General features: G+C 33.1%; 5 protein-coding genes and 1 pseudogene across 5 annotated transcripts; 2 read left to right on the top strand and 4 right to left on the bottom strand.

Annotated features, from left to right (window-relative positions):
- Positions 1 to 1,688: 1,688 nt before the first annotated feature.
- LOC128394598 (ornithine decarboxylase-like) lies at positions 1,689 to 4,400 on the bottom strand. Its single transcript, XM_053354938.1, has 3 exons — positions 3,955 to 4,400; positions 2,209 to 3,824; positions 1,689 to 2,045 (listed from the first exon to the last, which is right to left on the bottom strand). Exons 1-2 carry the CDS (start codon positions 4,264 to 4,266, stop codon positions 2,694 to 2,696), a joined length of 1,443 nt encoding a protein of 480 aa, XP_053210913.1. The 5' UTR covers positions 4,267 to 4,400; the 3' UTR covers positions 1,689 to 2,045; positions 2,209 to 2,693.
- Positions 4,401 to 13,640: 9,240 nt separating this feature from the next.
- LOC128394614 (ubiquitin carboxyl-terminal hydrolase 14-like) lies at positions 13,641 to 16,194 on the top strand. The gene is given in 9 exon segments (XM_053354959.1): positions 13,641 to 13,781; positions 13,993 to 14,172; positions 14,268 to 14,475; positions 14,563 to 14,615; positions 14,618 to 14,674; positions 14,677 to 14,907; positions 14,983 to 15,546; positions 15,621 to 15,695; positions 15,773 to 16,194. Coding segments are annotated over 9 exon segments (1,473 nt in total). The 5' UTR covers positions 13,641 to 13,765; the 3' UTR covers positions 15,862 to 16,194.
- LOC128394888 (receptor expression-enhancing protein 5-like) lies at positions 16,008 to 16,785 on the bottom strand. Its single transcript, XM_053355260.1, has 2 exons — positions 16,323 to 16,785; positions 16,008 to 16,243 (listed from the first exon to the last, which is right to left on the bottom strand). The coding sequence occupies exons 1-2, from the start codon at positions 16,783 to 16,785 to the stop codon at positions 16,008 to 16,010; spliced, it is 699 nt and encodes a 232-aa protein (XP_053211235.1).
- A 40-nt stretch (positions 16,786 to 16,825) lies between these two features.
- Positions 16,826 to 17,908, bottom strand: LOC128394616 (receptor expression-enhancing protein 5-like). The gene is made up of 2 exons (XM_053354960.1): positions 17,284 to 17,908; positions 16,826 to 17,224 (listed from the first exon to the last, which is right to left on the bottom strand). Exons 1-2 carry the CDS (start codon positions 17,753 to 17,755, stop codon positions 17,136 to 17,138), a joined length of 561 nt encoding a protein of 186 aa, XP_053210935.1. The 5' UTR covers positions 17,756 to 17,908; the 3' UTR covers positions 16,826 to 17,135.
- A 22-nt stretch (positions 17,909 to 17,930) lies between these two features.
- LOC128394887 (4-hydroxyphenylpyruvate dioxygenase-like) lies at positions 17,931 to 19,097 on the bottom strand. Its single transcript, XM_053355259.1, has one exon. It carries the CDS (start codon positions 19,095 to 19,097, stop codon positions 17,931 to 17,933), a length of 1,167 nt encoding a protein of 388 aa, XP_053211234.1.
- A 1,475-nt stretch (positions 19,098 to 20,572) lies between these two features.
- LOC128394615 (regucalcin-like) lies at positions 20,573 to 21,824 on the top strand (annotated as a pseudogene).
- The last annotated feature ends 391 nt before the right edge of the window (positions 21,825 to 22,215 follow it).

Here is a 22,215-nt window from a genome sequence, read left to right as displayed (position 1 = left end):
TTCTTTTGTATTATCAATATGAAACAATCAGATTATTTTTACGATTAATTAGCGACTTTAAGAAAGGAATTTGCGACAATTTCAAGCGACAGTTGACGGGTTCGATCAACAGATCGAACCCGATGGACATTGGGCAGTCTAGGGCTTACAATTTAGTTTATAGTAGATTTCTAGTTTAGATTGGTTTAAATTATATTAATCTGTTGAGTTTCATTTCATTGATCAACTGTTAATATCTAATTTTTTTGGAATCATCTTTGAGTCTAAACACTGATAATTAGGTTAACTTTTGTGATCAATTAAATATCAAAATTGATTAGGTTAATCTATAAAACTGTTGACAATTTAATAATACATATTATTGTTGTTGCTTATTAATTTTTGATACTCAATTTTGATAAGCAGTTTTAATGAAACTGTTACAAAAACTATAAGTAGGTGAAAATTAATTTCATCTGTTGCTAGTTAACTGGATTAAGATGATTACAATATGACAATCAATTGTATAGATACAATATTATAACCAATAAGTATCATTGAGTTGATATAATGAAATATACACTTGATGTCATTGATCAGCAAATTGATCATTACAATCAATTGATTAGGTAAATAGGAAAGTAGATGAAAAATTTTGATCAGCAGAAAGAGAGAGAGAGAGAACAAGAGGAAAAAAAACAAATTTAGACTTGATGGTCAATCTAATTTGATTGTTGGAAAGTTCAAATTGATATGGTAATCATATTGATCCCTTTGATTATCATCAAGATGATTATTATAAGTGAATAGGAGCCATTTAAGATAACCTTGATAATTCATTTTCTGTGTTATCATCATGATCAATATCATGTTTTCTTTACAGGCAATGATTATTTTAACAAGGAACCATTAAAATGTAAAATTTAATCTCATTTGATCCTCGAATATTTTTCCATCGCCATTTTCATCTTCATCTTCATCATCATCATCAATGTCTTTCCTCGTCTTGGCTTTAACACTTGGGTCTTTTCCTCATCATTATCCAAACAATTTCTTTATGAATATTTAAACCATTTTCTTTTCCTATGGCAATGTTTTCCTTCCTGGTGTTTGTTTAACCCAAGAGATTGATTTAAACATCAATTTTGTTCCTTCTTTTGATTCGGTTTCCTTTTCCTCTTTGTTTTTCTTGCTTCTCTTTTTATGTTGACCAAGGAGAGAGAGAGAGAGATATTATTTATACCTCCATGATGAAGCTCTTCACCTTTACATGTTGTTGATATGTTTGAACTAATTTTGAATATTAAATTTGTTTAACATCATCGGTTGATGTTGTTGTTTTGTTTTTTACGTATTAGTTGGCAAATCTTTACACTTTATAGTTGGAGTCTGACAAATTATGAATATTGAATCAGTGGGTGAAATCAATTCAATTTCATTTTGACACTTGACACTTTTTTACTTTGACACTATTGTAGTTGGTTGAAAGGGTTCAGGAAATGAGTGAGTAAATTGTTGACACTGAAATGGTCTCATGATGATTCATTTATATGTTGCAATGTAATAGTTGATATAAATGAGTTGTTCCTAAAGGTTTTGCATCATGATCATCGATAGAATTAGATATTGTTTCCATATCTACAACAGGTAGAAAAAGTAACTCGGAAAAGAAATATCTGGAAAAGAAATTAAATCATCTAGTCAATTGATAGAATTTAGATAATTTGATTCATTTTTTAGATATAATATTGATACAATTAAGTAAATGAAAAGATGGGTTGGCTTTTTATGGCCAAATTGTAAGGCCGCACAAGGGAGATTGGATTATTTTGGAGAAAAAAATTTATAAGAAGTCGACCTAGAGATCACTTTGTAAGGCATCGTAGGAACATAATAGCTGAACGACCCAATTGCAACGTGTTTGGCTGGTCAGTTTACTTGTTGTTGTTTAGGTTATGCTCAAGCATTGCTTGAATTATTTGCCCTTTGGTCACTGTTCGTCCACCTCCGTGCATCTCTAGCATTTTCCTTCGAACTGCAGGCCAGTTTCTATCAGTCAATAGCTTCTAATGAAGACAAAAAAGAAAATAGAGAGAAAGAGAGAGAGAGAGAGGGAAAGAGAAACAAGAAAGAGAAAGACAAAAAAAGGTTTAAGTACAAAGAGAAACAAAAAAAGCTACTGGCCACTTGTTGGATTTAGTACCAAAAGAGGCGCAAAACTGGACTCACCATGATGAATGGGTCCTTTGAACATTCAGCACACGCTACATTGTACAATTCAGCCATTAGAGTTGTTCAAATCAAAACAGAATTAGAATTTAGAATCAAAAATGAAGAATGAAACAAAGAAAAACAATGAAACTGATTGAGAGGCAAAAACAAAAACGCTTTTGTCAATTCACCTTCCGAATCGCGAAATCAACGACATCTCGTGACGCTGGTGGCGAATTAATTTCTAAATTTAATTGTTTCGACTCTCAAATCATCATCGCCTTTAATTGTTGTTTAACTTGTCTTGTAATTAGAATAGAATGTCAATTGATTTTGTTGATTGTTTGACTTTGTTTTTGTGTAATCAATATGATGAAATGATTTAGGATTTAATTGTTTTTGTTTTTTATTTTTATTGTTTTGTTTTGATTTGTTTTTGTGAGATTTGAAACATTCAATTGAATTGTAACATTTATTGTTAATTGTTAACAATGGAATTGAACTCAAACGGTAGGATTATTGTTAAATTTACAATCGGTTGAAAGTCTTTTATCACAACCATAATTTTCCATCTTTTTAATCAAATCAGTCCAAATGATTCCTTTTGCTTCCAGAACTTTTTGAACTTTTTCAGAGGCAAAGTATCGGTAAATGGGCTGAGAATCGCGATCATTTGGTAATCCAATTAAATTGGTGTGAGGTAAATAAGCTCCACACTGTTGGAAGGCCAAATATTCACCGATAACCAACTCAGGTAATTCAATGTTGGACATGATTAAATCATCAAGTGAACCCGATTTACCCCAGACCATTGATTTGTAATTATTTCGAGGTGATTGTTTATCGTAAAAGGGAAATGGCATCGGAAGTGATTCTCGAGAAGCATAAACGGTAAGTAAACCAAATCGACTTTCATTCACATGGTAGTGACAAATCTGTTCGCCATTGAGAGTTTCGATTACCCGTTTACCGATAATACGAACCATTAGCCAAACAGAGGATTCGACGAAATATCGACCTGGTTCGGCGATAATTTTCAATTTCTCCTTCTTGTTTGCTCTCTCAATTACTCGACTTAATCTGGACATATATTCGTTCTCAGTGTGATAATTAAAGCTACTTGGAAATCCACCGCCGATATTGAGCAGAAACATATCGAATTGTTTTTCTGTTCCAACTTCGATCACTTTGATTGCTTCGTCCACCGCTAATTCAAATGCTTCCGGGTCTTGACAATTAGTTCCAACATTGAATGTAACCCCAACGATTTCAATGCTCGATTCTTTGGCGATATGTAACATCTGATCGACTTGTGACCTATTGGAAACTCCATACTTTGAATCTTTGGTACACATATAAGTTTCCATATAAGTTTTCTCGGTTTTCTTTCGAGGAATTTGAATTCTAATGAGGACACTCGCCTTCGGTGCCATCGATTTGATCTTTACCAGTTCAAATTCACTATCGGCGACCACGAATTCAACATTATGTTTACACGAAGTCTTCAATAGATCTTGAGTTTTATGAGGAACGGAAACAATAATTCGACCTTTATCTGATCTACCCGATTTATCCGAACGGAACTTGTCAGGCCATTTATTAGTAGTAATTGAAAGAACCCGTTCAATTTCAGCCTAAATCGGAAGATAAATTCATCCAATTAATCAACTACTAATCTCTCGTAAGTAAATTAATTTGTGACCTAATTTCATATCTACATCTCGAGTGTGTCAATTAATTGTTGGTGTAGTTAATTGTACTTACGACTGATGAACAGCTAAATGGCAAATCAAATGCCGACATGATTTTGATGATTAAAGGGTGGGCATTACAATGGACATAATAGTAAGGGTCAACTTTCAATTTTTCTGACCAGCGCTCAATCCGTTTGATAATTTCATCGACATTGATTATGACCATTGGGGAATCGACATTACTTGTAGCAAGATCAATTAGAAAATGATTAAACTCCTTGTCCATAATTGATTTAATTGAACATTTAGCTAATGGATTACGTTTCCAAAATTTGATCGGACTAAACAATTTAGGACAAATTGATTTATTCAATTTAGGCATTGACACTTCACACAATCAGATTAATGATTTAACTAAATTTACACAATCAAAGTATTTAAAAGTTTACATTACATTTGATTATGAAGAAAATTAAACCAGAAATTAAAGGGAAATGTTTAATTCAATGAGAGAGAATAACAATTTAATATCAAATTACAATTAAATTGTTGATTCTATTCAACAAGTGACATGAAAGATAATTAATTGTCTCATTCGTGATTTGTTTAGCACTAATTACTACCTGATTGTTGGTAATTAATTGTTGTTGTTTTTTTTTCATCTTCATCAGGTGGTTGTATTAATTTTTCCTCTTCCATTAATTTAAATTAATCATCACACTCATAAACAAACAATCAACATGATATTTGTGGATTAATACAATTGATGAATCAGCAAACAATTAACAATGAACAATTAACCAGCTTTATTTTTCTGTGACAGTTTCACTCTTATTTACTAACAATCGTTGTAATAATTAAAAGCAATCAAATTAAATCTTGTTAATTGCAAGCAATATTTATTTCTCTGTCATTTTAATTGTTGATTAACTATTTCAACCAAACCAACAAATTAAATTATTGATTCTGGTTAATTGGACAAAAAAGTAATTGTGTAAAAATAAATTCTCAATGAAATTGATTTGTATTGATAAACAAATAGACAACATGATTTAACCAATCGATGAGCTATTTATTGATTCCTTGGTTTAATTGTCTCATGGATCTGTCCACATCATTGCCCAACCATCGAGTGTCCGAGCTTGACCAAGGTGCTTTAACGGTGACCCTTTCCAAATGGAATCATAGGTCAACCAAATTGACCTTTGTTTCCCTCGATTATAAGATTGGGCCAAAGCTAATCGAATGATCTTCCTGCCGATTGGCGCTTTTCGTTGAACATTTAACGAAGCTAATAACTTTTTCTCTTGACCAATGGTCCTTTCGATTGAGTAATTATTAAATTCACGATTTCGAGAAGTGTTTTTACCAGTGTAGATCAATAGATATTTGGACAGGTCGGAGGTCGAAAATCGTCTTCGCAAGCTTCCAATATATTTCGCATTGGTCAATGTTCGAGGTCGATCATCGTCAACCGAATCAAATTTAACTGTATCAATTAGATGAATAACTATAGTTGATTCTTGATCAGATTCACCATTAAATTGATCGATTGAAGATTCATTTGAACTAAATTGTTTATTTAGATTAATATTATTATGATTTCCATATAAAGTTGAAGTGTAAAGGGACAAGGATGAAGTGGACACTGGATAGTATTCAATGTCCGAGAAATCAAGATTTAATAAGGTTCCATTATCATCTGTAGCACTGATATTTCCCTGTGGATTAACAGTTAATCCAAGATCACTGGAAATTAGATGAACAATTAAAATAACAGTTAATTTCAACACTAAATGAAAATTAATTTCAGTTGATAACATTTTCCCACTGTTGATGTTGATCAAGTTTGTCCAGTTTTGATTAACTTGAGATCTGTTGACTTAAATAAACTTTTCAAAATCTAAGGAAATGATTAGCAAAAAACAACAACAACAACAATCAACAATTGGATTAATAATTAGCCGTGATAATTGTTTAATATTATTAATTACCAGAGGTCATTGTCCGAATCGACAATCGTGATTAGTAATATAATTAACTCTAGTGACTTTAATCTCAACTTAATTGGACATTAAATCACTTCCTCAAACCTGACAAAACAATTTAACACGATTCACTGTAAATGATTTGTCAAAATTAAATTAATTCTGTCTAATAGTTTATCAATCAATTACAAAAAGAAATTAAAATTAACCAAACAACACAATTAATAGATCTCACAAAAGAGATTAACAAACCTCTAACAAAAACTAAAGCTAAACCATTCCAATCACTGGATTAAAGCTAATCAACAGAAACTCGCCAACCCTTTAATCAAAAGTTTCACTGATTAATCTTAATCCTTAATTGTTGCTTAATTTGTTCAATTTTCCAATCCAAAAATGGCGCTCATTTTAATTCCACCACTGCGCTTGCCCTTAGGGATAAATAAACTTTGGATTCTGGTCGTGATTGAGCGAAATTTTCTTACCCTGAAATTCCTTATTATCCTGAAAACAAATATATTTCATAAAAAATGAGTGAAAATTTTGAAAGTGCTAATCCCGGGGATCAAAATGATACCCAAGTACCAAAAAACATCGAAAAGGTAAGAGAAATAATTATAAAACAAAATTTTAACAAAAGGAACAACCAAAACAGAACAACCCAAACTGAAAAATTTAAAAAAGTTGAATTAAACATTTCTTTCTCCTCTAAAATAGATAACCTTCCAGGCCTGATTACGAACAGTGCTGAAGAGAAAAATAAATATGAAGAAATTCGTAACCGGACCCTGGAATTAATAAAATATGGAATCGAAGGAGAACCACGAGCTATACTACAAAACGTGCTTTCCACGTGGATAAAAACCGTTTGGTAGAAGACGCTAGAATTTTGCGTAAAGCTTACGCAAATGGTGTTGATGAACAGCTTCAAACGATTCCTAAAAAGAATTACCATGGCTTAAGAAGTATATCCTCATCCTCGATCGAGCGATAAAGAAGCTTCAAAGATCAAACCCGCTAACACCGAATCTGTGCTCACGGGCGAGAATACAAATCAACCACAAGCGGAAGCTAATCAACAATCACCAGAGATAATCTTTGAAATCGATAATCAACCATCGGAACCGAAAAAGAAAAGAGTCCGTGAATCTTATAATATCCTTAAAAGAACCAGACCAGCCCCTCCAGAGTGGTGGCAATGGTTAGACAATAAGAGATATTATAAGGTTAAAATAAAAGGACCCCAACCAATTGAACCGTACAACAAATCACCAACCACTTACTCGCCGCCAGACTCAAATACACCTTTCGAGTCTTAACCTACAGGAATTACTCGATAATTTTTAAACCAAGAAGAAGAAAGAATCGATTTGATTAAAAAATTTTCGATTCCAGAGCTTACCGTTGAACCGGTAGAATGGCAAAAACCAAGAATTAAAATAGCCTACGTGAGACCACCGATTAATGAAGATTGGGAGAGTTATATAAGAAAAATAATGGCTTTGAATGGTTTCCATGAGCATAACCAATTCAAAATAATCCAAACCTTCCCCATGGGATTGAACGATGATCGCTATGGAATAATAATGGAAGTCAGCCCGGCCATTAGATCGCAAATTGAAATAAGATTGGAAGGCAGATTGTCCACAGGCTACTCATTCCACAAAGTTAAAGATGATTTTCGAATACTCAGCTGTAAACTTTGTCATCGATTCGGCCACTCACGTACTTATTGTCGAAATCAGCTAAGATGCGACAAGTGCTCAGGCCAACATTTGGCCCGAAACTGTAAATCGCAAATAAAACGATGTCCTTCATGTGAAAAGGAAGGTCATGAGGCTTACAGCCGTGAATGCCTTATGTTCAGAAACGAACTTATTCAAGCAATCTCGGAAATCGACTACGATTACGAGTATCTTCTAATGTAAAATCGCTAATCCCGAACTGGAGTCACGATTGAAAAAGCCCGCATCGTAAAGTCACCATGACAACAACATTATCTTCTGATTTCTTTCTCATGCTTTTACTTACTTAATGTTATTGTCCACCTAAATAAAACTTTTTCACCTTTTAAATTTTATAACTGAACCATAATTAAAGTGACCTTTGTATTGAAATGGACCTTGATCCAAGTGAACTGATTAATAAACTTTTAAAAGAAAAACTATTAAACCATGAATTTATTCAATGGACAGATAACGACGTTGATACCGTGTTAGAAGCTTTTTCGACATTGAGTAAAAGTGATATCGAAAATCCCGATAATACAAATGACCTCCCAACCCAAGTTTTAACCGGACTAATGATGATCGGTGCAATTTTCGTACAACAAACCCCAAATGCTGACACAATCTCAGCATTACAAAGCTTATTGAACTGGTCAAGAATAGAACTGAACTTGACACTTCAGATGAAGAAGAGATTGAAGATTTGATAGAGTCACAGTTATAATCACCCAAAAATCATACAACTGGCAAAACCTGACAACATTTAAGAATGTTACAATAAAACAAACTGTAGGAATCAAGAAAAGTTATCATCAACTACAGAATCCAATTCCGAAATCTACCCTGAAACAAATCTTCTTGGACAACAATAAAGAGATTGAAATCGCCCTTTATCGATTGGTATGTAATGGAATCGAAGAATTTAATCACCGAGAATCAAAAAAAGGAATTACTGGATAAATTCAAAGATGTAAATGTTTTCTTCAGGTTTACCGATGCTAAAACTTTGATGTTTATTAAAGATTATGAGATTTATGACGAAATGAAAAAACATAAGAGTGAGATCCTGACAAAAGAAGATACAGTTAACTTCGTAGGAATGGCTCGAATTAAATTTTGTAACCAATGCTCGATCACCTACACGGGTTATCATCAGAAACATAAATAAAACGTGAATTAAGATTGTAACTAGCGTCTCTTAGAAACAAGAATAAACGTGAATTAAGATTGTAACTAGCGTTTCTCCTCATTAACCAACCACTTATATTTATCTGATTGATAGAAAATCAACGACCCATCCGTGTAATTACCAGAGAGCCACTCAGTGGGCTCAAAAACCTCACCATTATTCACTTCCACAAAATCGTTTCTGGTGAGTAAATGAACGCATGAATGCCACCCATCAAAGACATAATGATCCTGTGGCTTGATAAATCGATCACCAAGAGAACGATCAAAACAATCTTTCCAAAGCTTAATCACACTGCTGAAAGCAAGACGATGATAAGCAAAATCCTCACCATTGAGCTTCAATGTAAAATTTTCCTCCATTTCTATGAAAAGATCATCTCGCTTCATCATCGACCCACACAAATTTATGGCCATCAAATCAGGTAGTCTCAGTACTTTTATATCAAGTCTAAACTTCCCCACAAATCGACCCATTCACGATACGAGAACACGTCAGAGGAAAATTATCACCCCAGTAACCAACTCGCATAATTATATCTGAGAGACGCACTATATGATAACCCTCGCAGGCCTTTCCGGGCAAATTTAAAACAGGAAAACTGTACTCGAAAATCTTCCCGTCAACAGGACAAAATCGACACTGAATTTACCACTGACATGAAAAAGAAATTTCTGATGAAATCGAATATCGTCATTTCCTAACTTCCGCAACAAATCCTGAAACACCACCGATTCAACACTCCATATCGCTCAGAACAAAACCTTCGTAGATGCTTAAGAATGTAGCTGCTGAGAATTCAACTCAGGTCATTCAATGGTCGGCTCTTGGTCGGCTCCTCGTAAGGGTCATCAGGATCAGTCTTCAATTGTAATAACCTGGGAAAATTACGAATTTGAAAACCTTCAATCCGAGCAGCTTTAACAAACTCTATAGAAATTATACAGAGAGTACACCACAGACCAAGACCCTGTCGCAGGAGAATCTTTAAGACACCGAAGTGGATTTTTCACTTGTCCAGTACCTATGCGACTGGCCAGCACCATATAAGAAGTCATCAACTCCTTAACAAAAAATTGCGAATGAAATAAAGGTATTAATGCAGAATTTAAATAACAGAAACCTTGCCAATTAGGCAATTTCATGATCTGCTGTGGCTGAAATAAAGAAAACAAAAATTAGCTAATTCCGATCTGAGTTCACTAACTTAACTTACCATATAAATAACTGGAAAATCCTTTAGAATACGATCAATTATATGATGATAACTCATATCAATAGCCTTTCGAAACTGCAAATGGCAACCAAACCCAATTATAATAATCTCCTTGAATTGAACCTCAACCTTAGTCAAAATATAAGTCTCATTGTTCACGATTTTGTGACTATAAACACTGCTTATCAACTTAAAATCATCCTCATGGACACTAACAAACTCGCGACTGAAATTGGCCTTCGATCCAACAAGAAAAGGTTGATCATTAAAACGTTTCCAGATACTTTCACGAACGGGAGGATTCAACTTAACAAATTCAAATTCGGCTGGTTTCTTCTCCATGACGAAACAAACTATGAGTAAACAAGAGATGAAATAAACAGTTAATAAATGAAAAGGCGGGATAAAAGGTGGTAATGAAATAAAAACAAGTTAACTCATTACTTATCAAACAATCATGTTAAATATTACTCACTGTAATGTCGCCCAAAAACCAGAAACAACGGAATTTATGATTAGAAAACTCTATTTAGTGACCTTAGTGTAACATCGTTATCCGACCCAAATATCTCTAAAATTAGTGAAACTTTTAACACCGAACGTCTTATCATCAATGGAGCCCAATCACTGGTTGTGTCCAGAGACCTTAAACCTGTAAAATTAAGAGTCGGTTGCCAAGATATCGCGGCGATAATCATAAGAAAATTAAACATTGTTGTAATCTCGGTGTACCTTAAACCGTGGCGATCAAATGAAATCTTCATACAACAATTAGCAACAATACATCGGTTAATTGTCGAAAACCTGGAAAGCCAAATAATCTTAATGGGAGATTTTAATGCTTCTTTGAGCTATTGGCAATCAGGCCAAATAAACTCAGAAGAAGAAAACAATTCACTCAATTGACAAATTCGCTTCACCAGTTTAACTTGATTCCAATAAGTCGTGAATTCGGTACAACATTCATCAGATCAAACAGGGTAATAGACATGATATTAACATCCTCAACCATGGTAATAGTAAATCCAAGGAAAAATCTCGATGATTCAGATCATTGGACATTGGCATGTGAAATAGACACTAACAAATTGATACCAGGAACGAAAAAGATATTAAAATAATCAAATTCGGTTCTTGGAGGTTGAAACCAAGTTATCATCTCGTTAACAATCAATGGAATAAAAATCACCCACTCATCAAGAGATGTTTAGAAATTGTTCATTTCCCAGATAATCATGGAATCTGGATAACAAAGATGAAAAAGAGAAACAAATTACAGAGATTAATCAAGGCAAGAAGAAAAACAACGAGTTAGAAACCCAACAGAGAGAGAGAAAAGAGAAATAAACGAACTCACCATGGAAATTGACAGAAAGATTCAGTCTTTCGACCTTACAAGATGTTAAAAGAAAGTAAAGATTCAAAAGTAACATGGAATCTCATCCACCAACACCTCTTTGATGATAAAGAATGGATAAATTGGAAAACCCGGTGACGAATGAGAGCAAATTAAAATGGTTAGAAGGCTTCACAAAGAATAAACCACAATTTAAAGATGCACCGAAATTAATCAAAGGCCAACTGTACCAACATGAGAAACAAATGATTTTAAAATACCGGGCCAAAAGTTCAAGTCTCACAGCAGACAATTTCATGAATAAAACATGGAATAAATTTCTGAAAACAACAAGGAAAAGTTTGAAGTAATCGAAATGATATTTTCAATATCACACGTTCCAAATGTTTTAAATGTCTTTGGCTGCGGGTTCGTACCTAAACCGGATGGTAGAGTTCGAATGATCCGAACTCCAAATCATCTATTGAAAATGATCGACATGGTAATAGCAGCAAGACTCCAATCAACAGCACCCAAACTTCTGGTACCTGAAACACAATTTGGTTTTATACGAGGAAGTAAAAGAGAAGATCTCTTTAGGAAACTCCTAATAAAAAAGAATAGAGAAGAATCAACAATGATATTTGTCGATGTGTCAACAGCGTTTGACGATGTCAGCCTAACTCCAATCCGAGCTCAGCTGACACAAATCATCGGTGAATCAACAATGACACTGATAGACTCAATTCAGGAAAATGATTACCTGACTTACTTTGATAATGGAACCAAATTATATAAAAAATCACCTTCAGAAGTCTCCCAAGGAACATCGATTGGACCTCTCCTCTTTATTTTGGCCCTCAACCACTGCATCAAAAAATGTTGGAACATCAACATCATGATTTACGCATTTGCTGATGATATGGTCATCATTATCCCACCGAATAGCCTGTGGAGAGTTGAAACAATAATGAAAACATTAGAAAAGATTCTATTAGAGATCTAAAAATCAACCACGAAAAACCAAAATCATCCATCCAAATGACAACAGTTTTATCAAAATACTAGGTTTTCAGTATTCCAGAAGGAAAATGTCCATTAAGAGATTTAAAAATGAACTGGAACAGCGACTAAGAAATATTATTGTCACCAAACGACGAATTACCTGGCCGAAAATTATCAAGCTACCGATTAAGATCCAGAAGTTGTTAATCACAAATTATCTGTGGCCAATGATTTATGAGATGATTCCGATTGCGATGAATGACCTAGAGAATGAAAATGAAATAAATGAGCTAATTGGATCAATCATAAACAAATTCATCGGAACAAAAACAAGAACGAGATGGAGTCACATGATAATACATAAATTACCCTTTTGGCTAGAGAATTATCGAATAGAAACGACTATTCATAATTTCAACAACCAAATTACGAGACCAACAGGATGGATAGAAAGACATCCAGTGCCGATAGAATGGATCATGGACAGGATGTCGAATAACGATGATCACTTGATCCAATACAAGATTATGAATTCGCAAAGTGCATTAATATGTCACAACAATTCTGATCACCTGTGGCAAGTAAACCTGAAAGAAAAAACAGAAAGATATGAATTCAAATTAATAATAGTAGAAATGATTATAAAAATATGGGGCGGGCACAAAGTTACAATAGAGTTAGAGCCAGAAACAGCAAAATTAATTTACTCACTTTCAGATTTTGGTGATGATATTAGAAGAATTCTCCTCAGACCAGGACAATGGCAAATCAAAACAACACAATCATCAAGGGAAGATTGGTGCGAGAGGGAGATTAAATGGATTTTACCTCGACAGGAGAAACCCACCAACGTAAGAGCTCAATACAATGAAATTAAAAGAAAGGAAAGAGAGAAAACTGAATCAAACTTCAGGAAATCAAAATCACCTCTAGCTGAACTCAACATAAAATTGGCGACAAACTAAAACAACATCAGATTAGGACCATAGAAAAGATGATGAGACAAAGAATGGCGATAGAATGTTGTGGCCTCGAAACACCAAGCCGATTACACTTCTGGTAGGACTGTAAATGGATAGAAAATCATTACCCACAAATAATCAACTTAAGACTGAAACACGTCAAAGAATGGACAATCACTGATACTAAATTAATTAACCAAATTCTCATTTTAATTGACAATAGAAATGAAGCTTATTACCTTTGTAAACGGTTAGATATGCAACCGTGAGAGGGCAGAACTCGAGTCTGCTCAGTTGTATAAACGATCGTAAAGATCCCTCAGGGTAATAAACAGATTCATTTGGTTTTGAATTTTTCTCAATTGTAATTAATTTGGTTATCACTTTTTAATTATCATTGTCTTTGGTTAATTACTTTGTCATTTAATTGTAACGGTTTGTCAATATTGTCAAGAAAGATGCCGATTTACAAAGGTAAGTTAATTGTGACTCTAATTGGTTTAATTAGTCAACATTTATTGTATTTTCTTTTTCTATTTTCCAATCAACTCTTTTTTTATATTCTTTTCTCTGTATAATCTTAATCCGTTGTTTTTGTTTTATACCTTTGGTTTTTTTTTCTATTTATGTCTTGTATTTTTTGTCATTTTGTTTAATTTTGTTTTATTTGATTATTTGATTATAGTTAAGGTTAAATGGGGTAAAGAGATTTACAATGATATTGATTTGGATACTGATTTGGAGACAACCGTTTTTAAGGCTCAATTGTTTGCTCTCACTTCGGTTTCAATTGAAAGGCAGAAACTCATGTTCAAGGGAAAAGTCATCTCTGGACCTACATGGGATGGAATTCAGTTAAAAGATGTATAGTTATTTAATCAATTATCATTGGTGTCTATTTATAAATCTTTTGTCATCATCATGTGTTTGAATGATTTTTATATTTCTTGTTTTTACCAGGTATCACTTTTTTGATGATGGGAAACGTTGACAAGATTCCTGAAGAACCTCAAGAGAAACCTAAATTTATCGAGGATATGACTGAAAGTGAATTAAGCACAGTTCTTGATCTTCCCTCAGGCTTAACCAATTTAGGTAATACTTGCTATCTAAATGCTACGGTACAATGTTTGTATACCATACCTGAGTTACGAGAAGCAATAGCCAAGTAAGTATTTATTACCTATCATAGATCAAATTGAGAAACAAAAAGATGATCTTAATTTATTCAATTTTATTTTCTCCATTTCAATAGGTTTATCCCTAAGCGTTCGGATCTTATGTTACAACCCAATGTTACTGTCTCTTTGCGGATCTTTTCATCTCAATGGAACATAAATCTGTTATTGCTCCAATGGTTTTCTTGACGGTTTTCATTTAGCATTTCCTCGGTTTGCCGAGAAATCCGCTGATGGTAATCTCATTCAACATGATGCAGCCGAATGCTGGACAAGTTTGATGAGATCATTACAACAAGATCTGAAAACTGCTGATAATCAAGGAACTGGTGATAATATTAGTGCAGCTCAAGCCATTAAGAGTGATAATTTCATTGAACAATATTTTGAAGGAAAATTCTCTGTTACCATGAAAAACACAGGTAATCATTATTTCTTCTATTATTATCACTTGTAAATTAACAATCTATCATTTTTGTTATTTCTCTTTAATACAGAAAATGAAGAAGAAGAAGAAGCTAAAACTGTAGAGAAATTTTTACATCTTAGTTGCTTTATTTCCAACCATGAAGTTAAATATCTTCAATCTGGCTTAAAATATTCCATCCTAGAAGAAAATTTAACCAAATTTTCACCAAACCTCCAAAGAGATTGTATTTACACCAAGAAAAGTCTATTGGGCCGATTACCTGCTTATCTTACAATTCAAATAATGAGATTTGAATATAAAGGACGTGAAGCGAAAATTTTGAAAGAAATTAAATTCGGTTTCAAGTTGGATGTTTACGAGATGTGTACACCAGAATTACAGGAAAAGTTAAATCCAATGAGAAACAAATTCAAGGAATATGATGATAAAATGTTAGCCCTAAGCCAAAAGCCTGACCTGACAAAAAAAGGTGACAAAACCGACGAAAAGCCCAAATTTGCTTATCCATATTATTTCAAAGATGATCCCGGTTCCAACAACAGCGGCTACTATGAGCTTCAAGCTGTTCTAACTCATAAAGGAAGAAACATCGCCAGTGGTCATTATCTAGCTTGGATTAGACGTAGTAAAGGTAATAAGTTTATCACAAATTGTTACCACAATTAGACATTAAATATTGATGATTTTATCTCTTTTTCCCCAAAGATGAATGGTTCCAATGTGATGATGATAATGTTACTCAAGTGACCACTGATGACATTTTAAAACTGGCCGGTGGAGGTAATGAAATCACAAATAAAACATTTCTCACTAATTGATTATTAATTTGCTATTCAATTTTTTAATTTATCTCTCAGGTGATTGGCATTGTGCTTATTTACTTTTATATGGTCCACGAGTATTGGAAGTTGATGTTAAACCTGATGATTTGGATTCAATTGCTTAGAAAATTATTCTAATATTAACTAATTGAAAGAGAAGAATATTGATTTGATCAGTCAAATGATTACCTTATATACCAACAACAATAATGGGAACTTGAAAAATTAAAATTATCTTTTAATACAAAGTCAAAATTCAATACGAGATAAATTAATCATCCTCATCATCATTTTCATCTACAGCATCAAGTTTATTAACAATTTCTTTATCCAGTTCTTTCTCCTTCTCTTTTATATCCTTCAATAATGACCTTATCCTCGTTCCAACCATTGCCTGAGTTAGAACTGGTGTTTCTACGATTGATCCTGGCCTCGAATAAAATTGTTTCTCACCTTGATTACTGATTGATTTTCTTCCAGTTTCAGCATCTTTCTCTTCTTCTTTTTCTTTGATTAACATGAACAAAAAAAATTTAGAATTAACCTGATTTTCATCTACAACAATTTCGACAAATTAGCAACTTACCTGATCTTTTCTTTAGATAATAAGGTCTAATGATTTGATTGTAAATTCTAATGGAACCATTTTGCTCGGTAGGCCAAAAGCACCAAACGAGAAAAATTAGTTTCGCCAAATAGTAAACGGGAAAAACATAAAATATTTTATCGGAAAAAAATTCGATTACTGAAAAGAAGGCGAAAACAACCCAATAGGTTAACCATTGACGATCGTCCTCAGAATCATGAGTTTCAAGAGCTTCTAATGACTGAATTGCAGGGTAGACGAATCCAACTGCATTACAAATCAATTCAGCGAAAGCACCAAAGGTCATATAAATAGCGAACAAAATGAAAAAACATTTAGCGATTTTACGTTTCTCCAGACGAGTAACTGTTTCTAAACCGTTGAATACCCTCTGAGTTACAGGGGAACCGCTGAATACTGTGTCCACAACATTGTCCAGTCTTCCAAGAAATTGTGAAGTCATTTCGAAACAAAAAGAAAATCATCTCTAATTGACTGTTAATTACTCGAAGTAATTAAAGTGTATTGTTGTAAATTGAAGGATTCGACAAAGGAAACATTGAATTGCGAGAAACAAATTGATCGATTATTAAAATAATTCCTTTACTTTAATTACTTTTATTCACTAATTTACATGTAAATTCTGTTCTTTGCTTTTTCAACTTGAACCTCGTTAATTGTGATCATTCAAAACTCTGAAATGTTGATTAGATTGAAATAGTTTCCTTGGTTAAACAAAAGCGATTCAATTAAGTGTTACTACGATTTTCGCTCTCGATTCTCGAAGCAAAAAACCATTCGAATATCGGAATTTCAATCTTCTTTTCCCATTGAACTTATCGATCCTCTAGTTGGACTTCCCTGAGTTCGTTCTGATGGGTCAGGTTCGGGATCCTCTGGTTCTAAGATTTATTATATTGATTTAATTTTATTTCTATTAAAATTTCGACCAGCAACTTACTCGATATAATTGAATCTCTTTTCTTCAGGTAATATGGCCTGATAATTTTCTTATAAATTCGCATGGAACCATTTTCTGCGGTAGGCCAAAAGCACCAAATAAGAAAAATTAGTTTCGCCAAATAATAAACAGGGAAAACATGGAATATTTTATCGGAAAAAAATTCGATTAATGAAAAAGTCGCAAAAACGACCCAATATATTAACCATTTGGTATCATCTTCCGGTTGGTGAGTTTCAAGAGCGTCGAGTGAACAAATCGCTGGATAAATAAAACCGACACCGTTACAAATTAACTCAGCGAAAGCACCAAAGATCATATAAATCGATATGATGATGAGAAAAAATTTGGCGATTTTTAACTTTTCCAAATGAGTAACAATCTCCAAACAATTGAAAACCTTATCGGTCTTTGGTGAACCGGTAAACACCGTGTCCAGAGCATCGTCCAGTTTTTCAAGATATTTGGACATATCGACGAACAGAATTAAGATAATTGAGTTTTATTTATGTTCTAAAAGACAACCCGATGTTATAATTAAGGATTCGTTAAGAAACGAACAAAGAAAACAATTGATTGGTTAATTGTTGGCGAAAGAAAATGATTTCAAGTTTTAGTTTAATTGTCAATTTGAATTCGATGTATGGTTACAAATTACCTCGTTGTTTTTGTAACCTTTCAACGGCCTCATAAAGAGCCTGAACATTTCCAGCGCCGAAACCAGAATGGTTATTACGCTGAATTATTTCGAGGTAAGTTGTCGGCCGGTCAAAAAGCGGCTTCGTGAATAGCTGAAGGATGTAACCGTTTTCATTGAAATCGCAAAGAATTTGAAGTTTTTCTAAAACTTCGATTGGTTCTTTGATTGTGACCTTCGATGAGTCCAAACGCTCTCGTAATTTTTCATAATATCCTGATGGAATATCAAGAAATTGAATTCCACGTTCTCTTAGGCCACTTACCGTAGAGACGATATTATCTGTTCGAAGGGCGATATGTTGAATTCCCGATCCATTATTGTATTGAAGAAATTCATGTAACTGGGACACTTTATCTTCGGCCGATGGTTCGACTAAATTGATTATCACCTCTTTCGATTTGTTTGCGACCACAACCATTTTCAATCGACTTGTTTCCGTTTTGACATTAAAATCGTCAACGGAATAAAAAGTTTCCAGTCCCAATTTATTGTAGAAATCAAAAGCTTCATCCAATTGTCCGACATTTAGAACAGGAACAAAATGGTCAATAGCTTTAAGAGATATTCGAAGTTCTGGTGAAATGTCCATTGGTCCCTCGAAATTATCCGACTCAAGGGGCAAATGATAAGAGGGAAGAAAAGGTCCAGAATATCGAGTTCTCTCGATCAATGTATGAGTTATATCACCGAAAGGTGAAATAACGGCCATTTTAACGGAACCATTTTGATCACTTTCGGTCCTTGGCTGTTGGACAATCTTAATTCCACTTGCGGTCAATCGAGTCAGGTAGTTGTCCAAATTATCAACTGTAAAGGCGACATCTTTGACCATATCACCTCTGGAGGAAACAATTGACCAAAGGTCACCCGAACCATATTGATAAGTTGAACTTAAAACCAGAACAATGTCATCTGAGGTCACAACATATGAACACGTTGATCGGCTTCCAGTTTCCAAACCCTTATAACCGATTAACTTGAACCCAAAGAAACGGGTGAAATAAGCGGCCGCATATTTGGCATTGGAAACATAGAAAGTTACATGATCAAGACTAATTATCCCTGAGAATTTATTTAATTCAGTTGTAATTGAATTAACTTGAGTTAAAACCATGATTTGTACTATTAAATCATAAATACATTTAAGCGTTAATTGGAAAAGTTTATTTCTTGTTGATTGTTTGTTGATTAGCACCGAATGATAACTTAAATCGTTAATCTGGTTTGATTTAAATGTCGCACTCACACCTAATCTTAATCAATCGATTTTGATCTTAACTTGATGACAATTTAAATGGGTAAACAAGGTTCACTTTTTTGGTTAATTTCATTCGTTACGATTATCATTTGATTTACTTAATATTTTGATTGTGTGTATGTGTTTAGTTGATCCAATTTTCAACAAATCATCACATTGATTAGCTGATTGTTTCATTGATTATGCTGAATGTCACCCTGACCTGTTCATCTTAATCTGATTTGGTTTACGGTCACTAAATTGTAATCCGATTTACATCACAATTTACACTTTAATTTTCTCTTTTTTCCCTCATCAGGATTAAAATTTTCACTATACAATTGATTAAATGATTAACAATTAGCGAAGAGAAAAAGAAAATTCTAAACTTGATTAACTTGGATTAAGAAACAAAGAAATTGCGAAATTGCTAATAATTAATATCGACCAATTAATGATTGATTAATTCTAATTTTCTCAGAATAGAAAATTTAATAAATACAATTGAATTTGCAATAAAAGAAAAAAAGAAAAACAATTTTAATTATAATAAGATTTTTAGATTTTAAGATTTTTTTAGAACAATTAACTTTAGGATTTGATGATCAATAAACATTTCTTTCAAAACGGATTCTTTTTAAAATTGGCTCAGTTGATCTTCACTTCATTTCTTTAATTAATGTTTCACAATTCACCAACAAATTAATCTGACGATGTGTACAATTTAAATTCTAATTGTGACAATCAATATTCTAATCACCGATCGTGTTGGAAAAATTCATCTAATCAATTCCATTGAATCTATTACTTAAAGGTAACAACCATTTTCTTCATGTCTCTTTTATTTTTCTTCCTCCATTTTACTTTTTTTCTATGATTAGTATTTGTTTCTAATTGATTAACAGCCTATTATAGTTAATTGGTGACAATCATTATTTCTCTTAATTGTCTATTCAAATTGTCACAATCAATTCTATTCCTTATCACATATTTTACTCTATAGAAACAGGTAACTTATATTTTTTGCTCTATTTTGGTGTACAGTGATGCCTTTCAAAATGACCCATCATGGTGACAGCGATTTGTAGAATAGGTGATTCGAAAGGGTTAAAATTAATCAATTATTTTGATTGAAAAAAAATACTAAACACAAATAATTATGAATTATAATCCTCAAAACAATCTGAACTTGAAGCGAAATTATTAATTTTCATTTTTTAGAACAATTTGATGAGATTTAATCTTAATTAAAACTTAAAATCTTCCAAATCTAATGTTACCATAACGATGGACCATATTGAAAGGAATCACTGTATAATCAATTATCTTGATTGTGTTTTGTTGCTTTTCCAAAAGCATATAAATTGGATAGCAAATCATTTACACCTTTTATATAAAGTTTGTTGTAGACGAAAATTTGTCCATTTCAATTTGATTGTACTTATTTCTGTTTAATTGTTACTATTAAATTGATCATCATCATGAGTGACTTGTGTTGTAAACTCAAACGTGTCTCTCCTTATACCGTTGAACTTGGTGAAGGTCCACATTACGATGAGAAAACTGGTCGATTGTATCATGTTGATCTAATTAAAGGTGGATGTTATTACCTTGATACGAAAACGGGAACTTATGAATCAATATATTTCGCCCCTGGTTTAGCTTTAATTGTTCCAATTGAAGGTAAAAAGGATAAATTTGTCATCACTCAAAATCAGTCACTTTTCTCATTGGACTGGTCAACAAAAGGACTTGAGTTTATTACTTGTGTCGATTCGGGTCAAGATACTCGGGTCAACGATGGTAAATGTGATTCTAAAGGTAGACTCTGGTTTGGTACAATGAATTGGGAACGTAAACCTGGTTACTTTGAACGTGGTATTGGTAATCTTTATTTAATTGATTCTGATCGCAAATTGACCCGGAAACAAGATAATCTAACCATTTCCAATGGATTAGCCTGGTCATCTGATAATAGAAAATTTTTTTTCATTGATTCAATTGAACGTCAAGTTTGGGCTTACGATTATGACCATGAAACTGGAAATATAAGTGAGTAAAGACAGAGAAAGAAAGAGAGAGAGAGAGAGAGAGAGAGAGAGAGAGAGAGAGAGATAATAAACTGTGAAATGTTATTTTTATGATCTAAAACAAGAGCAATTAACTTTTAATTATCTACAGGTAATCGTAAAACTTGTTTCGATTACAATGGTTTATCTGATTTCGTTTCCAATGAAGTTCCTGATGGTATGACAATTGATTTACATGACAAACTTTGGGTAACTTCATTTGATGGTGGAAAGGTGACTCGTTTCGATCCGGAAACAGGTAAAGTTCTTGGTATAATTAAAACCCCTGCAAGTAAAACAACTTCGGCTACATGGGGTGGAGATGATTTTCGAACTCTCTATTTAACATCGGCCACTTTTGGTGCTTCGAAAGATGAACTTTCTACAACCCGATGCTGGTGCCGTTTTCTCGGTTACATTTGAACAGGAAAACATTCGTGGCTCAAAAAATCATTCATTCAAACTTAATTGAAAATGAAAACAAACAAAACCATTTACAATAATGATAAACGATTCTAATTTCGTTCCATTACAACCGAAAACCAAAATTTGAAAAAAAAACTTTCTCGAAATTAGTTCATTTCGATTCCAATAGATGGCAGCATTTTCGAAGCAAAAATGATGAAATTCATAACCAACGCCATCTGATGTTTCAGAAATGTACTAATTGGCAAAGTTTTTTCTAATCAGTAATTTACTCTTTACAATTAGTCAATTAATAAATGAGAATTGAAAACATTATTAATTACATGTCAATAAAGGATGTAAATCGATATGAAAATGTAATCGATATGAATCAGTATTCGGGGGTTGGGGTAAATAAATTAAATAAATTAAATACAATTAGTTGATTGTAAATTGTATTAGAGCTAAAGTAACAGTAAATTAATTGTTTCAATGTCTAATAATTTCATTCGTAAAGATTA

The sequence above is a fragment of the Panonychus citri genome, unplaced genomic scaffold (assembly GCF_014898815.1).
Source record: "Panonychus citri isolate SS breed McGregor unplaced genomic scaffold, ASM1489881v1 Contig00140, whole genome shotgun sequence".
Classification (NCBI taxonomy): domain Eukaryota; kingdom Metazoa; phylum Arthropoda; class Arachnida; order Trombidiformes; family Tetranychidae; genus Panonychus; species Panonychus citri.
The sequence above is the reverse complement of the archived record's forward strand: the minus strand, read 5'-3'. Positions and strand labels throughout refer to the sequence as shown.